The following is an 18,342-nucleotide window of genomic DNA, read 5'->3' on the forward strand; positions in this document are numbered from 1 at the left end:
CCAGATCTTATATTTGTCTTCATATTGCAAATTTAATCCTTTAGTTTCATTAAGGATTATTGGACGCTTTGTGCCAGTGCCATGTTCAGTGTAGAAAAAGGAAAAAAAAATGCATTCTGAATGAAATAAGTATTAGCAGTTTCCTCCTCACAAGGATTATTTCCTCTTAAAAATCTTCACATAAAAAGTTATTTGAAATGCTGATTACCCTGTAGCTGGTAAAACTTACACTACAATCCAAATTCTGCCATTAGTTTTGCTTCAGTGAAACTACTCTGGATTTACACCAGAGTAAAGATATACACCAGTTGAAAGGAAATATATATATATATATATATATACATATATATATATATGTATACACATAATAAATTGACTTTCCCTAAGGGATTGTAAATATTCTGAACTGGGAGAGCTGGAGAGTTGGTTGGTTTTTTGTTCTTTTTTATTATTATTTTTTTTACTTTGAGAGTAAAGCTTTATTATTATTATTATTATTAACTATAATTCTCCAACAGCAGGTAGTTTTAGGGATAGCTAAATAATAATGATTCAGCTTCCTTTTCAGTAGAATTACCAGGCTGAAAATGGAAGCTGAAAGGTCATTTTAAACTCGTCTTCAGTGAGCTGCTGAAAAATCATAAATGCATCTGTCCCGTTCTTAAAGGTAGTAATAATGACTTGTTCTTTAAACAGAATTGGAGCATGGTATCAGATGCTTTGTAGTGTTTATAGCTAATACAATGAAACGTTGTATGAGAGAGAGAGCGGAACTCACCAAGTCAGGATCCTACATGCTATGCAAAAGCGCAAGTGAGAGACCTAAGGCAATATTATAGAAAGATTTGCCTCTCTCATCTAAGGGCTAGCTAAATTAGAACTCTGGGGGTCAGTAGACATGGATAAATAGAGGTCCATGAAGTGAAATGATTAATATTCAAAGCATGCTAAAAATATAATCTGTAAGAATCTAGTTAGACAAATAAAAGGTTTTTGTATACATAGACCAACAGGGAGGTTTAGTTCTTTGTCTGAAGATTATAGAGGTGAATTAATGAACTGAGGAATCAACAGCCTGAATCACAATGTATGGACTTCAAACTCACAAAGTAGAGTAGTCAAGAAATGGGTAGAAGGAAACACAAATCTAATGCTGGCATATCGATGCGCTGGAAGTCAATGAAGTGTGAAGAAGCCTGACTAAAGGTACTCTTGCTCTCTCCTGAGTCTTGCTTTAGTCCGAATTTTGCAATGCAGATTCCTGGAAACAAAAATTGCAGAACTAGATTGATTCTTTATATGCCTACCTGAATGGCTGCAAAGGCAGATTTTCCAGCGGAGCTCTGTGATGCTGTTGACTAACTGAAACCGTCTTTTGTTAGTTGTGTTAACTGCTGCTGCAGGGTCATAGGGTTGTGTAAGATTTGCTTGGAGAGGGAGCGAAACCTTGAAAAGAAACGCAACAGTTCAATGCATTTCCATAAGGAAATACCTGAAGTTTTTCAGGGTTGAGTCAAGCAAACACTTGTGCAGAAGAAGCAGTGATTGTCATTTTGTTTATATGAAAACCATCATTGTCATAGTTTACCTCTTCCAAAAGGTCACAGAACTAGGAAAAGCTATACCTAATCCCTTACTAGGAAATATCAGTGCCTTGATTTTTACCGTATTTGGTCACGTGACATCATCTGGTACCGGAGATCATCTTGTGCACACTCTGTGTGAATCCAAACAGTTCACAGAAATGTCTTTCTTGACGAGTGGAAGAGAGTGTGTCTCTGTGGACAGCATACAGATCTTGAGAGAGGTTCAGTGCTGTTCATTCTCTGTTAAGGCTTAGCAAAGCAGACGTGAGGTGACTGAAGGCTGGAAGTGTAGACTGAGCTGCTGAGTAGGGGAAAACGACTTTCAATGGAGGAGGCTGCTCTAGAGACCTATGGGCAAAGTTATCTCAATGAATGCAGTTTTCTTGGGCTGAAAGGGAGAAATGTCTTCACTGGAAAATTGTAGGTGGTGATCTGGGCATCCTCCCAGGCCTCTGCCAAACATTTCAGTTGACATACAGTTTTTCACAGATGCAGCACTTGGCAGAAGGGTATCTCTGGCAGCTGTCAAATGCTCATCTTTCCCACAGCAAAATGGGTGAATGTCGCTGGGAAATCCCAAGCATCTGAGCTAGAACAGGAGATACAAGAGAGGACAAGGTAGTTTCCTTGCCCGGTGTCCAGCACCAATGTCTCTTCATTAAGTCCTACTGAAAGCTTTCAGTTCTCATTGTGCTTTTCATTGTATGTTTGTGCTGTCCTAAAAAAATATTACCTGTGGAACTGCCAAATATATGGTCCTGTCCTAACAGAGAAGGTCTGGAGGTCTGCATGCAGAAAGAGTATGCAACTGTCAAAAGGTGTTGTCTTTGCAGGACTGTGTTTGCTCGTTTAGCAGTTAATTGGAGTGGCATAGGAAAATTTGAATGCAAGCAGCATTTCTTTCCCATTACAGAAAACAGCGTAAGAGTTTTGAGTGGATATTTTTTTTTCCTTCATATTCAGAATGTAGAAGTTATTCCAGATGTGAGTGATGTGCTAATGTACGGGGAAAAAGGACCATTTTCCCTTACAGTGTCCTTCCACTTTTTTTTTTTTTTTCTTTTTTCTTTTTTCTTTTTTTTTTTTCCTTCCCCAGCTTTCAGTTAAGTGGGGAAGTTCACTTGAGGTACAGGAAATACTCAGTCTCTGTGTCGATGCTACTTGTGTTATTCAGTTCAACACAATTACATCTTGGATTTCTTGTCAATATACTACAATATTGGGAAAGCACATTTTATAGATTATTCTTGAATAGAGAATTTATGTCTAAATTTGCAATTTAGGCAGTCTGAGTCTCCTTCATTCTTCCTTAATATTCAAGCTCCTGTGATTCTCAAATAAATTGACCAAAATAACAAATTTCCTGACTACCTCTGACTGTCCTGTATGTTGAATGTAAGGCTTGTAATAGATCTCTACATCTGTGTCTTATGTTTCTTTCCTATATTCTAAACATGTCTTTCCCAGCACTGACCCTTTTTCCTCAATAATTTGGTGTAGAAAACTTTTTTTCCTAAAATGCCTGCATCGGTCAGTTTTAATAAATAGAACGTCTTTGTTATTAACCAGTATTTCAAAGGTATGATTACATCTGAGAACAATTTAGTATTTCTATAAAAAAAACAAAAACAAACAAAAATGCATCAGTTCTGTTAAGTACAGAGTCAAAATTCTACTGCATGGCTTCTTGAGTGACTTTGAATGAAAGAAATACTGAATTGAGATCTAATTGATATTTTTCAGATAAAACCAGTATTCTTTATGGAGGTCATTTTTGTTACAGGGTAACAAATATGCATAAAATAACAGAGTAGAATATGAAGGACTAGCTTTATGTTTTAGATGTAAGTTCTTGTGGGGCAAGGGTTGTATGAGATGTCGAGAAGGGCAGACACACTCCTGAGCACACTAACATTTTTTCCATGTCAGATTCTCCCACATTTGTTTTCTTTCAAAGTAGTTTTCATTGATTTCATTAGAATTACTTCTGATTTGTGATGTTGTGAATGAGATTAGAATGGGGTCTTCTAGGGTCATTATTGCTTTAGAGCATTAAGGTAGGGCAGGCATACTTTATATAAAAACAAGGTAATCTCTCCTATACCATGAAATCTAGGAAAAGCAATTTGGAGAGAAGCAAGACTTTCATATAGGCCTCATTTCCTTTATTTCCTGCTGTTCATTTCAGAGCCATTAAGTAATAATAACTAAAGATCTTGTCAGTGTCAGTTTCAAGGTTGGACGTTTCTCATTTCTTTCAGTCTTACATTGGTGTCTTTTTTAAGGAATGATTTACTTTTGCAAAGAGTCAGGCTTTGTTTTTTTAGGTATACCCCAAATTAGGTCTGGAATAGGTTCTTGCATTGTTTCTTCTACTGCAGACATTCCCCCTCCAACGCCAGTAGTAAATGTTACTCAATTTAGAAGGCAATCATTTCTTGCAAGGGGTTATCCTGAGCCTTAAAGCTGCTTCTTAAACCTGGACTTTTCTCCAGTCTGTATATTGGTAGATGGAGTGAACGGCTTTTGGCATGTGCATTTCAGAATCACATCGTGGGTGACACTGGGGTAGTATATGACCCTGTTTGGTCTTATGCTGGTAGACTCTATCTTCATTAAAATTTATTTTCAAAGATGTATCAATTAATGAGGCGAACCTACACATACTTCCACGGCTATAGATGTGATTGCGCACTGCAGTGGTTCACATCACATGGCCTGACTGTGTGGCAGCTATTTTCTTGTTTGCATTTTGTGACTGTGACAGAAACATTTCACACATTAGACAGATGCCCTCTGAAAGTTTTCAAAGTTGAAATGAGTGAAGTAAATCATAGACTCATTGAATCATAGAATGGCCTGGGTTGAAATGGACCTTAAAGATCATCTAGTTTCAACCCCCCTGCTCTGGGCAGGGTTGCCAACCACTAGAGCAGGCTGCCCAGAGCCACATCCAGCCTGGCCTTGAATGCCTCCAGGGATGGGGCATATAAATGAATATAACACATTCATGTGCTGGTATAATCAAATGTTATCTGCTTAAATCTCTAGAAAAGGGAGTTTACTTGGAGTAATACTGTGAATTTTCTTCCGGTCAGATAAATAAATGGCATGGCGCATATGACCATAGATGTTCCTGAGATTTTGCTGTTCTTTGATTCATGTGGGTTTCCCATGGGAGTACATGAGAGAGTTTGTCCCAGAAGGACCTGACATTCTTCCACCCCTGGAGGAATCAGAGTATGATACAGCTGATTGCAATAGTAGGATGCTGAGCGTTTTCCCATCTAAGAAGTCCCCTCAAATCTGTGTGCTGCCTTCTCCGCGCTCAGCATTGCCCATAGGTCAGCAGGAAATTGTCTGCAAAGAACATCAAATATCCATTTGCAAACATGATCTTATAATCTTACACTGCATTGGAAAGATGAGTTTTGATGAGTAGAACTTAATTACAGCATCTAAAGTGCCTGCCTAAGTGAAGGAAAACCCTGTTTATTAGAAGGTCTGCTTATTAGAAAGTAGCTACAGTGGCATTTCCTCTCTTATCCAGACCCTTTTCCAAATACAGGCTAATGTCATTCTGCCACCAAAATATTTTTTGTCATGTTCAGATAGAGGAGCACTCCGGGGAGCACTGACTACAGTGCTTGGCAGGCATTCTTCATTTTCTGTGAGCTTTCTGCTACCGAGAGCCATAGCTCTCTGATACAATCAAACACTTGGCAGTGGAAAGCTGCCATGAATAACACTCCAGCTTTGTAGCCTTTGTTACTAATCAGCTCTCAAAAGCTCTTGGAATTAGGTGAATGAAGAAAATATTGCTTGAATATTTCAGTCTTTTCTGGAGCCCTTTGATTATGTGTATAAAGAGAGCATCTACGTAAATAACCTTCCTCAGATTTAGCTTTTCATTCTCATATTGGATTGTGTGATAAACAGAAAGGCTACTGCTCAGTATGCACCAACACCTGGGAATAATCATGCAGAAATAACAGTGAGAAACTGCAGAGCGTCTGTTCTTGACATTAACTTTCCTCAGTTTAACAGTCTGCCACCACCAGATGTTAGTCTTATGTGCCTGTTTTCCACTGGAGATGGCGGCCTTCCTGCCTCCCTCTTTGCCTCTAATAGCTCGCATCAGTGCCCTTTGGAGGATTCATGACAACAACCGTGTCACCACAGCTATCACTGAGAGCCTCCACTCCGCTCTGCTGGCATTACGGTTATCAAACAGGATGGGGTCATTTTAAAACATGGAAAACTGAAGCAATATTTACGCTCTGTGTACTTTGTGGTATGAGTAAGGTCATCATACTCGTGCAGCTCTCATGAACCTCAGGGAGAGTTAATGTCCACTGAGTTCTCAGCCAGAGGCTCAGTGCTCAGATGTAGCACAGCAGCAGCCCCTTTAGCTCTGCAGCAGCCACTCCTTGGCCTTGTCCCATAGGAGTCATTTTCGTGGAAAACATGGACATCTATTAGCAGTTCTAAATAAGCCAGAGCCGAGTACAAATATTTGTAACAAAGAAGTTGGTAGGCTACACTGTCAGATCCGTGCTTTCTTCTTAGCTCCTTTTTACCAATTACAAGACTCAGAAAGTGAAAGACACATCTGCCAGTTAAGTCTGCATTCATATAAAACATTTGCTAGCTTAGTTTGATAATAGCAAACTTTCTTTTTTCCTCTGTCCTTGTGATGAGTGTGTTTTATGAAAGAATGATGTTGCATGTGGACTAGGAGATTTTGCACAGCATTACAGAACACCACGTAAACCATCAAGCAGGCCGTTCAATAGCGTTTCTTCATTTTATAAGGCTTTATGTAAGTTTTATAAGGCTTAGCTTTTCTAAAGCACCAGGCCCCCCTGCCTTGCCAGCTGAAGATACATGTTCTCCTCTGGCTTGCGATGAGGTGGGTTGAGGGCTGAGTACTCCTCCAAATGGCACCAGGGGGTACACAATGATGGTGAGACGCTGACAGAGCCTCATGAGGCAGCCTGTCCACACAGCACCAAGTCCATGTCCCCTCTGACCAGGCACGAGTCAGGTTTTACGTTTACTGCTAGACGTTGCAAGAGAGAGCTGCTGCTCCTGGGGGCCATTTAGTACTTGATTTGCATGTGTGCACTCATGTCTGTGCTGCAAGGGACGTGTGCTTGTGCTCAGACTTTGCAAGCACCATGGCATAAAGAGTGAAGATACTGCTGCCCCACTGCATTGTTTTGTGCCACAGTAACGCTTGTGCTTGGTAGTGTTTTGTCGGTATTAGTAGGCTTTTACACCTAATGGATACTTTTAGTATTCATGTTGCGCTTTGATTTTTTTTCCCCTTTGCTTTGTTCTATCTCTAACCTGAAAATTATTCCTAAATCAAAAGGCCTATATAATGTCCCATTACAGTCTTAAATTAGCAGAGCTCCTCCTCCCCTACCTCCTCCCCAGTGAAGAAAAGTTATAGGGGAAGAATGTGATTATAGGTTTCTCCTGTCTTCTCCCTGGTTCTATTATAATCGAGATCACAGTCCAAGCTCATCACACAAAGATCATACCAAATGCTTTTGTTTAATATTTAGATCACTGTGCATGCTCACCTGCATGCACAAGTAAAAGTTGGCTCTGTTTGTTAGTATGAATAACGCTTAAAGCAAAAGAATTAATTGTTACAAAGGCCATTTACCTTTATCATTTTAGATTTCCATTTCATTTTCTCATTAGTACTTTCTCTTCAGTACTTTTTTCTCGTTGCCTCCCCTTTGCTAATTGGGCTTTAAGACAATGCAGAATTAACTTTGATCTATGTAAAGATATATTTGAATGAGACCTAGATGACACTGAAGTGAGTCATCTTCTCTTTCCTGTTAAGCCTTCTTACAGGGGTCCAAAATTAAAAACAACCTAGACTTAAAGACATTTAATCATCAATTTGAAAGTATCTAGAAAGCTGTCTTTCTGAATTGTTGGACTGACGAAGGATTTTGGGGTGTGGTGTCTATGATTCAGTGGGCCAAATTTTAGGAGGTATATTTCATTGTTTTAGCTAGTTTACTGGGTACAATCCTCATTTATCTTTTCAGTTTCAAAAGACCTTATGACCATACTAAGAACACTCAGGCCAGATCCTTGTACAGAAAATGTTCTACTGGGTATATTGAAAGTCATACAGCAAAGATAACTTCTAAAGTCCATATAGACACATGGACTGTATATGAGTTTTCTGTGCACAGGCAGATTGTCTGATTGTCTGGCAAATTGTATTCTTCCATGTATGCGTTTTGGAAGCCCTTAGATATTACGTGGTTTTGATAGATTCCTGTAAAAGTCCTCATCTGTTATTTCAAGTGGAATGACGTAACTGTTATCTGTAAGCTGTTAGGTGGGTGATCCTAATGCGTTTTAAGTGACTGGAAGACAAGAGATTATATTTGATGGCATTTGGGTATTAGAGTTGTTCCAAGTACTAATTTCTCGATGATGCAGATGAAAAAAATGTCATTTGTGTGTCTTTGTTCTGTCTTTATAAATGTTTTTCTTTAAATAGAAAATGAAGTTGCCAGTTTGCAAAATTAATTTCCATCCACAAATCAGTCTCTGTCAGCACCAAGAAAAAAGTGTCTTCAATCCTTTTTTCTTAAAAACAAAACAAAACCCCCAAACGTTTATTTCATACTAGCTGTTTGTGACAACAGGGAATAGTCTTGTAGAAACGTAGCAATTTGCCTTGTTTAGCATGATAGATAATTTTGTACATAATTTTTCATGTGCAGCATTTGGGCTGATGTCGACAAAATTAAATTCATAAAATTGAAATTACCAATGGTACTCCAAATCCCTGCATATGCAAATGCAGTCCAAGCAAACTGGATTTTTCTTTTGTTTGTTTTTAGCTTTTTAAAAATAAAAAATAAATCTCACAGCATCATTATAGTAAGTCTGTCTGTTGCTTTCAGGTTGATCCCCTGTTTACAGTGCCTGCACCTCCACCTCCGATTTCCAGCAGTATCACACCTCAGATTCTGCCTTCCTACTTTTCCCCATCTTCATCCAATATTGCAGCACCAGTCGAGCAACTTTTGGTACGGACTCGTTCAGTGGGTGTAAATACTTGCGAGATTGGAGTTGTAACAGAACCCGAATGCCTTGGACCCTGTGAGCCTGGGACCAGCGTGAACTTGGAAGGAATTGTGTGGCATGAAACCGAAGAAGGTAAATTGTTTTTTCCATTAGGCTTGTCTGTTAGATATGTTAACAAACAGGAGATTCTGCCTGGGTACTGTGGGGGGGCTTGCTTGTCTGTTGGGACACCATAATGTACAGTGGCAGACACAGCTGCGAGCTAAGCTAGTGGGTTTTTCTTTTAAAAACAAATGGCAGGTTTTTATTATTTAAGCAGTCATCTTTTTCCAAATGACCTGCCATGTAACCCTGATAAACAATAGAATTGTCACCTATTTCTGTATTGAGAAACGCGTATGAATAAAAATCTAACAGAATAGCATAAATATGCTGTTTAAATGCAAATCATGAGGAGAGTGTATGTGAGAGGAGTGGATATGTGAATGTTTCACATGAAAACTTAGAAAGCTGAGTATTTTGGATATCAAATACTATGATCGAAAATTCTGCCATTATATAATAATGGAGGCCCCAGAGACCCTTCAGAAATTCTGTTTGATGCTGTGATAATCATTTGCATTTTGGTTGTTTGAAACGTGGTTTAAGAGGAAAACATCCTTGTTCTAAGAGAGATGTTCCATCTGGTGAAGAAGTGCTATCTAAGCCAGACTGATTTCTTTAATACCCTTTGAAGGCATTTGGCCAACTAGGAGTGCTGGAGAGCTTCAGGGAATTCTAAATGTTGATTGGCTATGATTTAGAACAAAGTAGAAAGAGGATTATGCTGTGAAATGCAGATTTTTCCATTTTGGTTTTCAAAAGCTCATTATTATTCTCTTGTTAATATTAAAAATACTGCATGTATCCCCTGAACTACTGCAGTTTTTGTTTTGACAGTACTGGATTTCTCCAGTTATAGCTGCGTGAGAGTCTTCCTTTGATTACTCTTATGTTTGTTTTGAGGATCATTTAATTGTTAGTGGTCTACCACCGTCAACAGTGAGAACAAGATTATTTACTAAGGGATGTAATGAAAGAATACAGCAGTGCATTGCTTCATGATAAATCCTGACATCCTGCAGACATACGTTTAATGGCATTTGGTCCTTTGTAGTGATACATAAGACCTCACCAAAGTGCTCTGCACTGTCCTCTCAAAAATCAATAGAGTCAGATTTACTCGCTTGTATATGCTTTCATCCATCCATCTTTCTCTCTGTATGTCTACAGCAGATTCATAAGGTAGATTGATCCTTTTAGATTGTTTTTAAAGCACAATATAAATTCTGTTTTAAAATATCCCTGCAGAGATGACTGCCCGTAGCAACTCCAGTTTTCCTTGACTGGCCTGTATTAACCGAGTTGGAATGTGTGGGCGTTAACTGTGGTGACATGAAAGAGCAGTAGCCGTTAATAGTGTTATTCTTGCTGAATAAACTAAACTTCTGACCCCCACTGAATTTAAGAAGCTTGTCTTGTTAAAGGTCTGGCACCAGAAATGAAGTATTAAAAAAAAAAAAAAAAATAAAGTGCGTTCTGGTCAGGATGACATTCCATTTACCAGTTTCTCAGCACTCCACTGGTTTAAAAGCTCTTGTTATTTAATAGAAATTAACTCCCTTAACCTTTTCTCGGTTTGTCTAAAACAATTTTCTGAAACAACTGAGAGTTCAATGACGGCATGTTTAAGTGTAATGGTTTAGAATGTGCCTGTGTTCACAGCTTTACAAATACTGTTTGGCAAGTCTACATCAATGAGAGTACAGTGATACATGCAGTGGGATTTTGAATGCTCTAGAACTGTAGCTAGAGTGTAGATTTAATGACTGAAGATAATTGATAGGATTTTGTGTTGTACAGTTTGTACTGTGGTCTTGTATTGTTTCAGACTCTGCTTAACTGAAGAAAATATAACTTGCATTCTGTTTTTCCTCCAAACCAGTGTTCACAATCAAGACTCTATTATGAAAAATGAGTTCTTAATGATCGGTTTTGCATTTTAATTGGGTTTTGACATTTGGGGCACACATATATGTATATAGTTAGCTGTTTTCAAATTTTCTGACACATTCATGAAAGCAACTATGTAGCAGCTTGCATAAAGCCATTTCTGCCAAATTTTAGAAAATAGGGTGCAGATGGGTCTTCTATTTGCTTTTAACAGAAGGATGATTATCAGATACTCATTTTCTCCAGTTACGATTCTGACTTTAATTAGGCCAGAACACGACCTTTGCTAAAATTGGTGTATCTCCAGAATACTCTAACTGAAATCATTGTAGGTGGTGAGATACAAAACCATCTTGTTGTTCATAATGTCCAATTGAAATATGAATTTATTTTGTAATATCCATATGTTTTTTTCATGTTTACTCCCTTCACTGGTTTCCAAAGCTTAATAAAAACATTCATGCAGACTGACATCTATTTAGCTGTCTATAAATGAAATGCCTGTTTTAGGGGAAAAAAAAAAAAAAATACCACCACCACCACCAAGAAGCTAAGGTATGAAGATTTCTGACCTTGGCTTGTGTTTTGAGATATTTGAATTATTTTGTATCTGATTTAGCCACTCTGTAAAATGAGTCGTAAGCTGATTAGAATAGGCTTGTAGGATGTCTGCATAACCACTATTGCATATGGGAACTGTGAACCAAATGTGCTGCTGAGCAGACATCATATGCTGCAGCAGCTAGCATTAGGAATGCAAACAGATAAAGGATGTGGTGAACACAGTTTTTTTTTTTTTTTTTTTTTTTTTTTTTTTTTTTTTAAAAAAAAAAAGGTACAGTGAGTACAGGAAGGTTAAATCCAATGGTTTATATAGATAGAACTCTTTGTTAATTCCACCACATGCCTTCTAGAGGAGGAGATATTTTCTCAAGAATGCACGTTTTGAAGGTTTTCAGTATCTGAAGTAACCAGTTTTCTTTTAGGAATGCTTAAGTTCTGTTGCATTGTTTCCTCAAGGTCACAAGAAGGATGATGTTTGGTTTTATTACTCGTGATTTTAAGATAATTGCTCCACAGGGGGGGAAAAAAATAAATCCTTGGATTTCAGACAAAATCATGGCTGATCAAAGAGAATGTTGTTACTACAGCTCTTTCTATTTACTCCATGATAACTTACTCAGTTGATTTAATCTGCAGATATTTTCCCAGTGTGTTTTGGTCTTAAGATGTGTATAGGTGAAGCTGGCATCTGAATTTTGTCACATTTTATTACAAGGCTTTGTACCTAACCACAGCTGTGGTGTTACTAATATAATCGCCTGAGAATGCCATTATCATGTGAGCATTTCTCAGTTGCATTATTCAGTTGTGTAGTGTTTAATTTCGACGTATGTATCCTGCATGCATTTTCTTCAGTGTAACATCCTTGTTTAAATGACTTGAAAACGTATCTGAAGTGGTGTAAATGGTTGAAGAAGAAATTTTATGGAAGGAACTAGTTGAGGGTATCGTGTAAGAGTGGAATGAGGAATGGTTATGGGCAAATCAACCTGAAAGTTTGCAGTGGACATTTGATACCAGGAGCTACCTACCATCCAATAGCAGTAAAAATCCATCAAAAATAGCAGCTTGGTAGTGTTACCGCGGTGTATTTTGTTGTTTGGTTGGTTTTTGTGATGCTCTGGGAAGCAACTGCTAAATGTCTCTATTTCCATACTGAGAAATAAGGTTTATCTAGAATCAGGTACTTGCTAAATGGTGTAATTATCTTCTGGGAAAACGATTTTGAAGAGAGCAGTAATTGTTTCTTACTGCCTGGAGGAAATAAAAGTGACCCAGAAAAAAAGGAAACCACCAACCAACTTTCTAAATTGCTTAGAGCTTGCTTTTCTGTTTTGTTTCTCACACGCAGTTGCCCTGGGTCATGTCCTGTTTTTGGTTCAGCGTCTAGTAATAGAGTTAGCCTTTAGATGTGAGAAGCACTAGTTCTGATGATGTCTTGTTTGCTTGAAAACTGTGTAGGAGACAGCCATCCGTCACCTTGCTGCCTTTGTGTGCAGAACAAGCTGTCAACACGCAGCACTTAAGTTCTCGCATTGCTGCATCGACATTCTTCCTCTTGTGCAGCTTGGGTAAAACTTGCTGTTGTTATTCAGTAATAAATAATGGAATAATGGGTTGGATTTTTTTAAAGTTTGTTGATTTTATAATTCAAGACTAGTTGGCGGGTGTCAGAAACAGGAGTCTGAAGTTTGCTGTAATTTAATTATATTGGATCTCATAAATGTGATGGGATCACCTCTACGGTGTTCCAGATTTATGCTAGCATCAGGTCTGACACTATTTTGCAGAAATTTCCAGGAGAAAGGAGAACACTCATATAACACAGAGACATGCTGATACTTGTGGGTGGTTTTCTCAGCCATGTTTGCATCTAATATGCATAGGTGTTGTTTTGAAAACATACCTATTGCACCAAACTAAGGTTAATTCCTCCTTGCCGTACTAGGTGGTGTTGGTTTTGCAAAATGCTGTTTTGAAAGAACACAGTCTGTTTTAAATGTCTTTGGTTATGTATGCGTTCATACATTTGTGTTTAAGTAAGGGTGTGTATGTGAGTATAGAAATAGCATTAGAAGAATGAGAAGTAGTCTGGCTGCCTCTGATTCCCCTTAGCAATTTTTTTGTGGTTTAACAACCACATCTTCCTACTTTCACATATGCAAAGACATGATGAAACAATGAAACCTGTAATGTCGAAAGCACTGTCAAATACATAAGTAAACAAATGCAGAAATTAGATTTTTTTTTTCTAATCTGTTTTATCAAAGAATCTTTTGATAATACATAAAAATTCAGATAAATGAGGTTAATCGAGACTGTTGTCTTGAGCTCAGGCAAGGATTATAGAGCGAGGTAATGTCATTTATTAAACCAAGCAATACAGCTGGAAAAAACAGTTAAGCTTTCAAGCTGGATGCATTTGTATTCTGCCCTTTATGTGTAACGTTGAGCATTAACTTGCTGAATACAGGAAGTAGCAGCTTGGTATTCTTAACCACCGTGTTCTGTACAGAACTGAAAGACAGTGGGTATTTTTATGGGAGAGAAGCACAAAGATGTTCTCTGTTCAAACATCATGCTTGGTTTTGTCCGTGTTAGGGAGGAGCAGCTCACGGAGGAGATAGGTGTTGCCTTCATCTAGCTAGCCAAAAAAGTTAAACCCAGCTTTTTTTCTGTTGTTAGGAGAGCCATCAGCTGACATGTATGAGAGCCAGCCAGTATCATCAAAATGTATGTGACCACAAAAAGCCTGCACAGGTGTTATTATTTTGAGATGTTACATTTTACTGTTCCTCTTTCTCTTGTCTGTGAGATCAGAGCCAGTAAATGAATGGACTTAACGAAGCCTGAAATATATGTTTGTAGAGCTCTGCTGCCCCATTGGATTAGATCAGGTACATGGAGTCTGACGCATCACATAGAAACTCATAGCACATGAGAAATGCAGAAAAGACAGTGTTGTGTTTTATGGAAACCATACCTATGTTGCAAGAGACATCCGGGAGGTCATGCTTTGGCTCCAAGAGCCAAAGGGGGCTATCTGGGAAAAGTTTTTTAAGAGTTTAATTTTACAGGACTTGTACTATGAGAGTGATTTAGGAGTAGGTGTGCTGAGGTTTGTTGGGTCTTTGGGACCTTCTTGATTACCTCACCATTGTGCCTGCCCTTACAGCGTAAGTGCTTGTTAATGGATGTGAATTCTGATGTTGTCATATAACTGGCTTCTGCAATGTTTCTCGTGTGTTTGTCTGCAGCACATAGTGCAAGCCTCTTGGGGAGGCAAGGAGTGCTTGGACTAAGCCAGTATGGCATTAGTTGCATTTTGACATACTTTATTCGCGTGGCGTGTCTGTAGCAAAAATGCTTATGCTGAGACAACCAAAAAGGGAACTCTGACTGAACAAACTGTTACGTGCACCCTTAGGTTTCCCAATTGGTCTGCTCCTCTTTTTGATAATGCTTTCACCTTAAATAATTAAAGCAAATAATAATTTTAGAGGCAAACCCCTCTGTTATCCACAGAAGCTACTTTAAGTAGCTTCTCTGTTTTTAAGCCATTGGGACCGGCTCTTATGAGCCCGGTGTACACAGCTGAGTTGATGTGACTTTAATGAGTTGCCATGAATCAGCCAGCCTACGATAACCAAACCTTTGCGGGCTCTTAGTTCACAGCAAACAGTAGATAAATGATGTCAGTATAAACCTTCTCAGTGAAAGAGAGATGCAAAATAGATTCTGGATGTTCCCCGCTATAGGTCAGAGGAAGATATTTTGACCTCCTGAAGTTTAATTCTTATTCTTTTACAGAACACTCCTTTTTTTCAAAAATGCTCAGCTACTTGTTCATTTGAACAGTAATTTAAGTTTCAGGCTATTTGTTTAGGTAATGGAAAGCATTGCATGTCAGTGAATTTCTGTAATTGAAAAAAAAAAGAGGAAAAAAAAGAGATGAAAACAGAACCACTGAATTCCCAGTTTTCTTAACACAGTAGAGAAATCCAGCTAGTTCATTGCCCTTTCCATTCCTTCCTTACACCATCGCTTCAGATCAGCAAATGTGTAAATATGCTGTTACGTTAAATGTTAAATTTGGTTTCTAAATGTCAGCTTTCCTCCTTGAACATACACACATTGCAGGCTCTAAGTAGCACTAGTCCTACAGCATTGTTTATAGACGCTGTGCATCTGTACGGCTCGGGGGGTGCATAATTTGTTTACTGCCCAGTGCTCGTCTTGTTGCTCTGCTCTTAGGGATAGAGATGTGATGCTAAGCAGAGCATAGCCTCAGTTCAGTTGCAGTAAGTGACCGAGAGTATCCTAAGTGTCTTATTTATCCGGGTTAGTAACAGCCAGTTTGTCTGCAGAGAGCTGGCAAATGCCATATTTTCCAGCTCAGTGAGATTGGGTGCAACCATCTTGGTATAACCCCAGGCAGAAGATGAAAAAAAAACACAAAACCATCCAAATTCCAGACAATGCTTACATAAAAAGCTGCGTCTTGGCAGACTGCTACAGAGGAAGACTCCCTGCTCTGCTTGTACATACATAGAAAACTATCCCTTTTACAAACAAGCATATGGGGGCAGGGAGGGTGCATAGAAAAAGGAAGGAGGATAATTGAGGTTGGAAACATTTGCTTGGAGCTATTTGAATGTGAAACTGAGCCTGCTCAAGCAGTGAGGTTATGAAGACTGAAGGAGTTGCTTTAAGAAAAGCAAGAGTTTTGAGCATTTACTGCTCAAAAGCAAAATCTCAATAGCAGCAGATTGCTTAGAAGTGAGACCATTCCAGTACAAAATACTTGCAACATGTGGCGTTTGGATTTGTGGATAGCAGGGGGGAAGAGATTGACTGCTAATGAAGAAAGTGTGTATGCGTGCAAGCGTTTTCTTACTGAATAAATATCACTGGAGTGAGGAATAAAAGCACAACTGAAATGATATCTTTAACTGGTGTGGCTCAGGGATTAAACCACTTATTTAAAGATGTTCTCACAGTCATTCAAATTTTGTACATAGTTTAACTAGTCCAGACAAGCTGTGGTCTTTTAGTTTTGCTATGCTCCTATGTATTGCTCATGTTGTACAGAGTGGTGAATGAGAATTCTCTATTATGAGACTGTATGTTTTCATTAACTCAGATAAATAAATACCAGTTTAATACAAGAACTAAATCTTTTTAAAAATACATATATATTTTTAAGCTGTGTAGCAGAAAGATGCCTTTGGCATTGGGATTAGCTTGCCTGCATAAGACCAGTGTGTAGCCTAACATGCAGTTTTACATTTTCTAGAATCAGTGGAAACACACATTTTGTCACCCTGAGTTGTATATTCATAATTCTTTCCAATTGTTATGATGTGGTAGTAACTAGCTACTAGTCTGGAGTTGTTGATGACAATCCAAAAAGTGGAACAAAAACCTCATTTTAAGAATTTTAAACAGTGAAGAGGTCTTTGGCCTTCAGGGTTACTAAAAGATTACAGTTTATGTTTTTGTTCTGAGACAGGTAGAGAGGAAAGGTAGAGGTTGAGTGTGAAGACAAAGAGTAGAATATCGAAAAAGAAAAGCTCAAGGGAAATAGCTTTCTTGATTTAGACTGAAAAACTAGCTCTGGATTTATTAAAGCTAGTGTTGTAATGGAAACCACAATTGAGATTCATCAATTTTATATCCCCAAACTCCGTGAGATTTAAGGGAATAAATAGCACCGGGGGGGGGGGGGAATGTCATAGAACTAGTTAAACTAGTTACACCCTGAATTTACTACTCTGGCTAAGGATTCAATCATTAAAAAATAAATTAATTAAAGAGGTATTTAAGAAAAGCCTTCTTTTTTCCCTACATTTTTTTGACAGATGTCAATTACTTGTTAAGCTTCCTTGGGAAGTTTCCTAGGGCTTTGCTTTATGTGGTATTTTAGTGTACTTATGTGATTTTGTTTTGTCTGAGGTTGTTTGTTTGTTTCTTTCTGTATAGTCATAACAGCTAGAACAGCCTATTGGCTTTTTTTCTGGTGACTTAGCCAGTGGTATAGAGGTCTCTAAAAAATGGAGCTGAAGTTAATTTTAGGTAGATGTCAGCTCTTAACACTGAGGACAAGTGTTGTGGAGAAGCAGTTCCAGATCAATCTTCAGTTAATCTAGAGATGTGTTTTGTTTGTTTGTTTGTTTCCCCACTCACTTTAAAACTTCTGCATTTAAGTAGGTTGAAACAAGTAATTATGTTCTCCTGCCTGTTTACTTTCCCCTACAGTGACTGAACCTATGCTTCTTAACCTTGTATTCACACAGAGCTGGCTTTTGTGGATCTTTTAAAGCCTGAGGCTGTGTGACCCCTCCCACTCCACTCCCCCCGTAGTTAGGAGATTTTAGAAGTAGAAAGAACAGTCTCAGGTTTCACTAAGGGAGCAGTTTTCCTTAGGGAAGAAATTAGCTGATGTCAATTTGTAGAGGAGTCAGTAACACATTTTGCTCTGATGTGTGTTACGGATTTTAAAAAAGGTTTACTTTTTATGTTATTCGCTACAATTTTATTAAAGTTCTGCAAAGTGTTTCTGTAGGTTCTGTCGTTGATGAAAAAGTTTTGCAAGAAACTAATTTTTGCTTCTTCAGAAATTTTGTTCAAGCCACTATTGGTGGCTATGAAACCAGTACAAGTTTGTCTGCCTCTAAGCCAGTTTCATCAAAAGAACCTCCAGCTATCGGTTAATTTCATTCAGTTTGTGATTAAGAAGCATCACTGGTTATAAACCTGAGCAATTAAAAGAAAGGTGGACAAATCATCCAAGGTTGGAACTGTTCCCAGCTAGGGACCTGTGTTAGCCGTAATAAAACCTGAAGGTCAATCAGTGGAAGCTACTGTTTGTTACTTAATGAAAAAACAGATTATTTTTATGTGAATTCTTTAATAGGGAAACAGCATTTCATTCATGGTCCACATGGATTTGAAAAGTCTTTAATTTTTCGTTTACCATATGAAGGAAAGAAAAAGTATTTTTGTTAGTCTTATAAAATTAAGAATTTGGTATTTATAAGCACATCAGTCCTCTTAAGTGGCTGTATAGCTTAGTTCTTTGACAATAGCCACTTTCTGAACTTTCTCAACACAGCCAATTTTTTGCACA

General features: G+C 38.2%; 1 protein-coding gene across 4 annotated transcripts in view; it reads left to right on the forward strand.

Moving 5' to 3' along the window:
• ZNF608 (zinc finger protein 608) overlaps positions 1-18,342 on the forward strand; it is an 85,643-nt gene that overhangs the window by 29,593 nt on the left and 37,708 nt on the right. For all 4 annotated transcript variants that reach the window (XM_035309837.1, XM_035309836.1, XM_035309838.1 and 1 more), the window contains exon 3: positions 8,534-8,789. In XM_035309837.1, coding sequence (XP_035165728.1) covers positions 8,534-8,789 — 256 coding nt within the window. The remainder of the gene's footprint in view (positions 1-8,533; positions 8,790-18,342) is intronic.

This window comes from Oxyura jamaicensis, chromosome Z, assembly GCF_011077185.1.
Source record: "Oxyura jamaicensis isolate SHBP4307 breed ruddy duck chromosome Z, BPBGC_Ojam_1.0, whole genome shotgun sequence".
Classification (NCBI taxonomy): Eukaryota; Metazoa; Chordata; class Aves; order Anseriformes; family Anatidae; genus Oxyura; species Oxyura jamaicensis.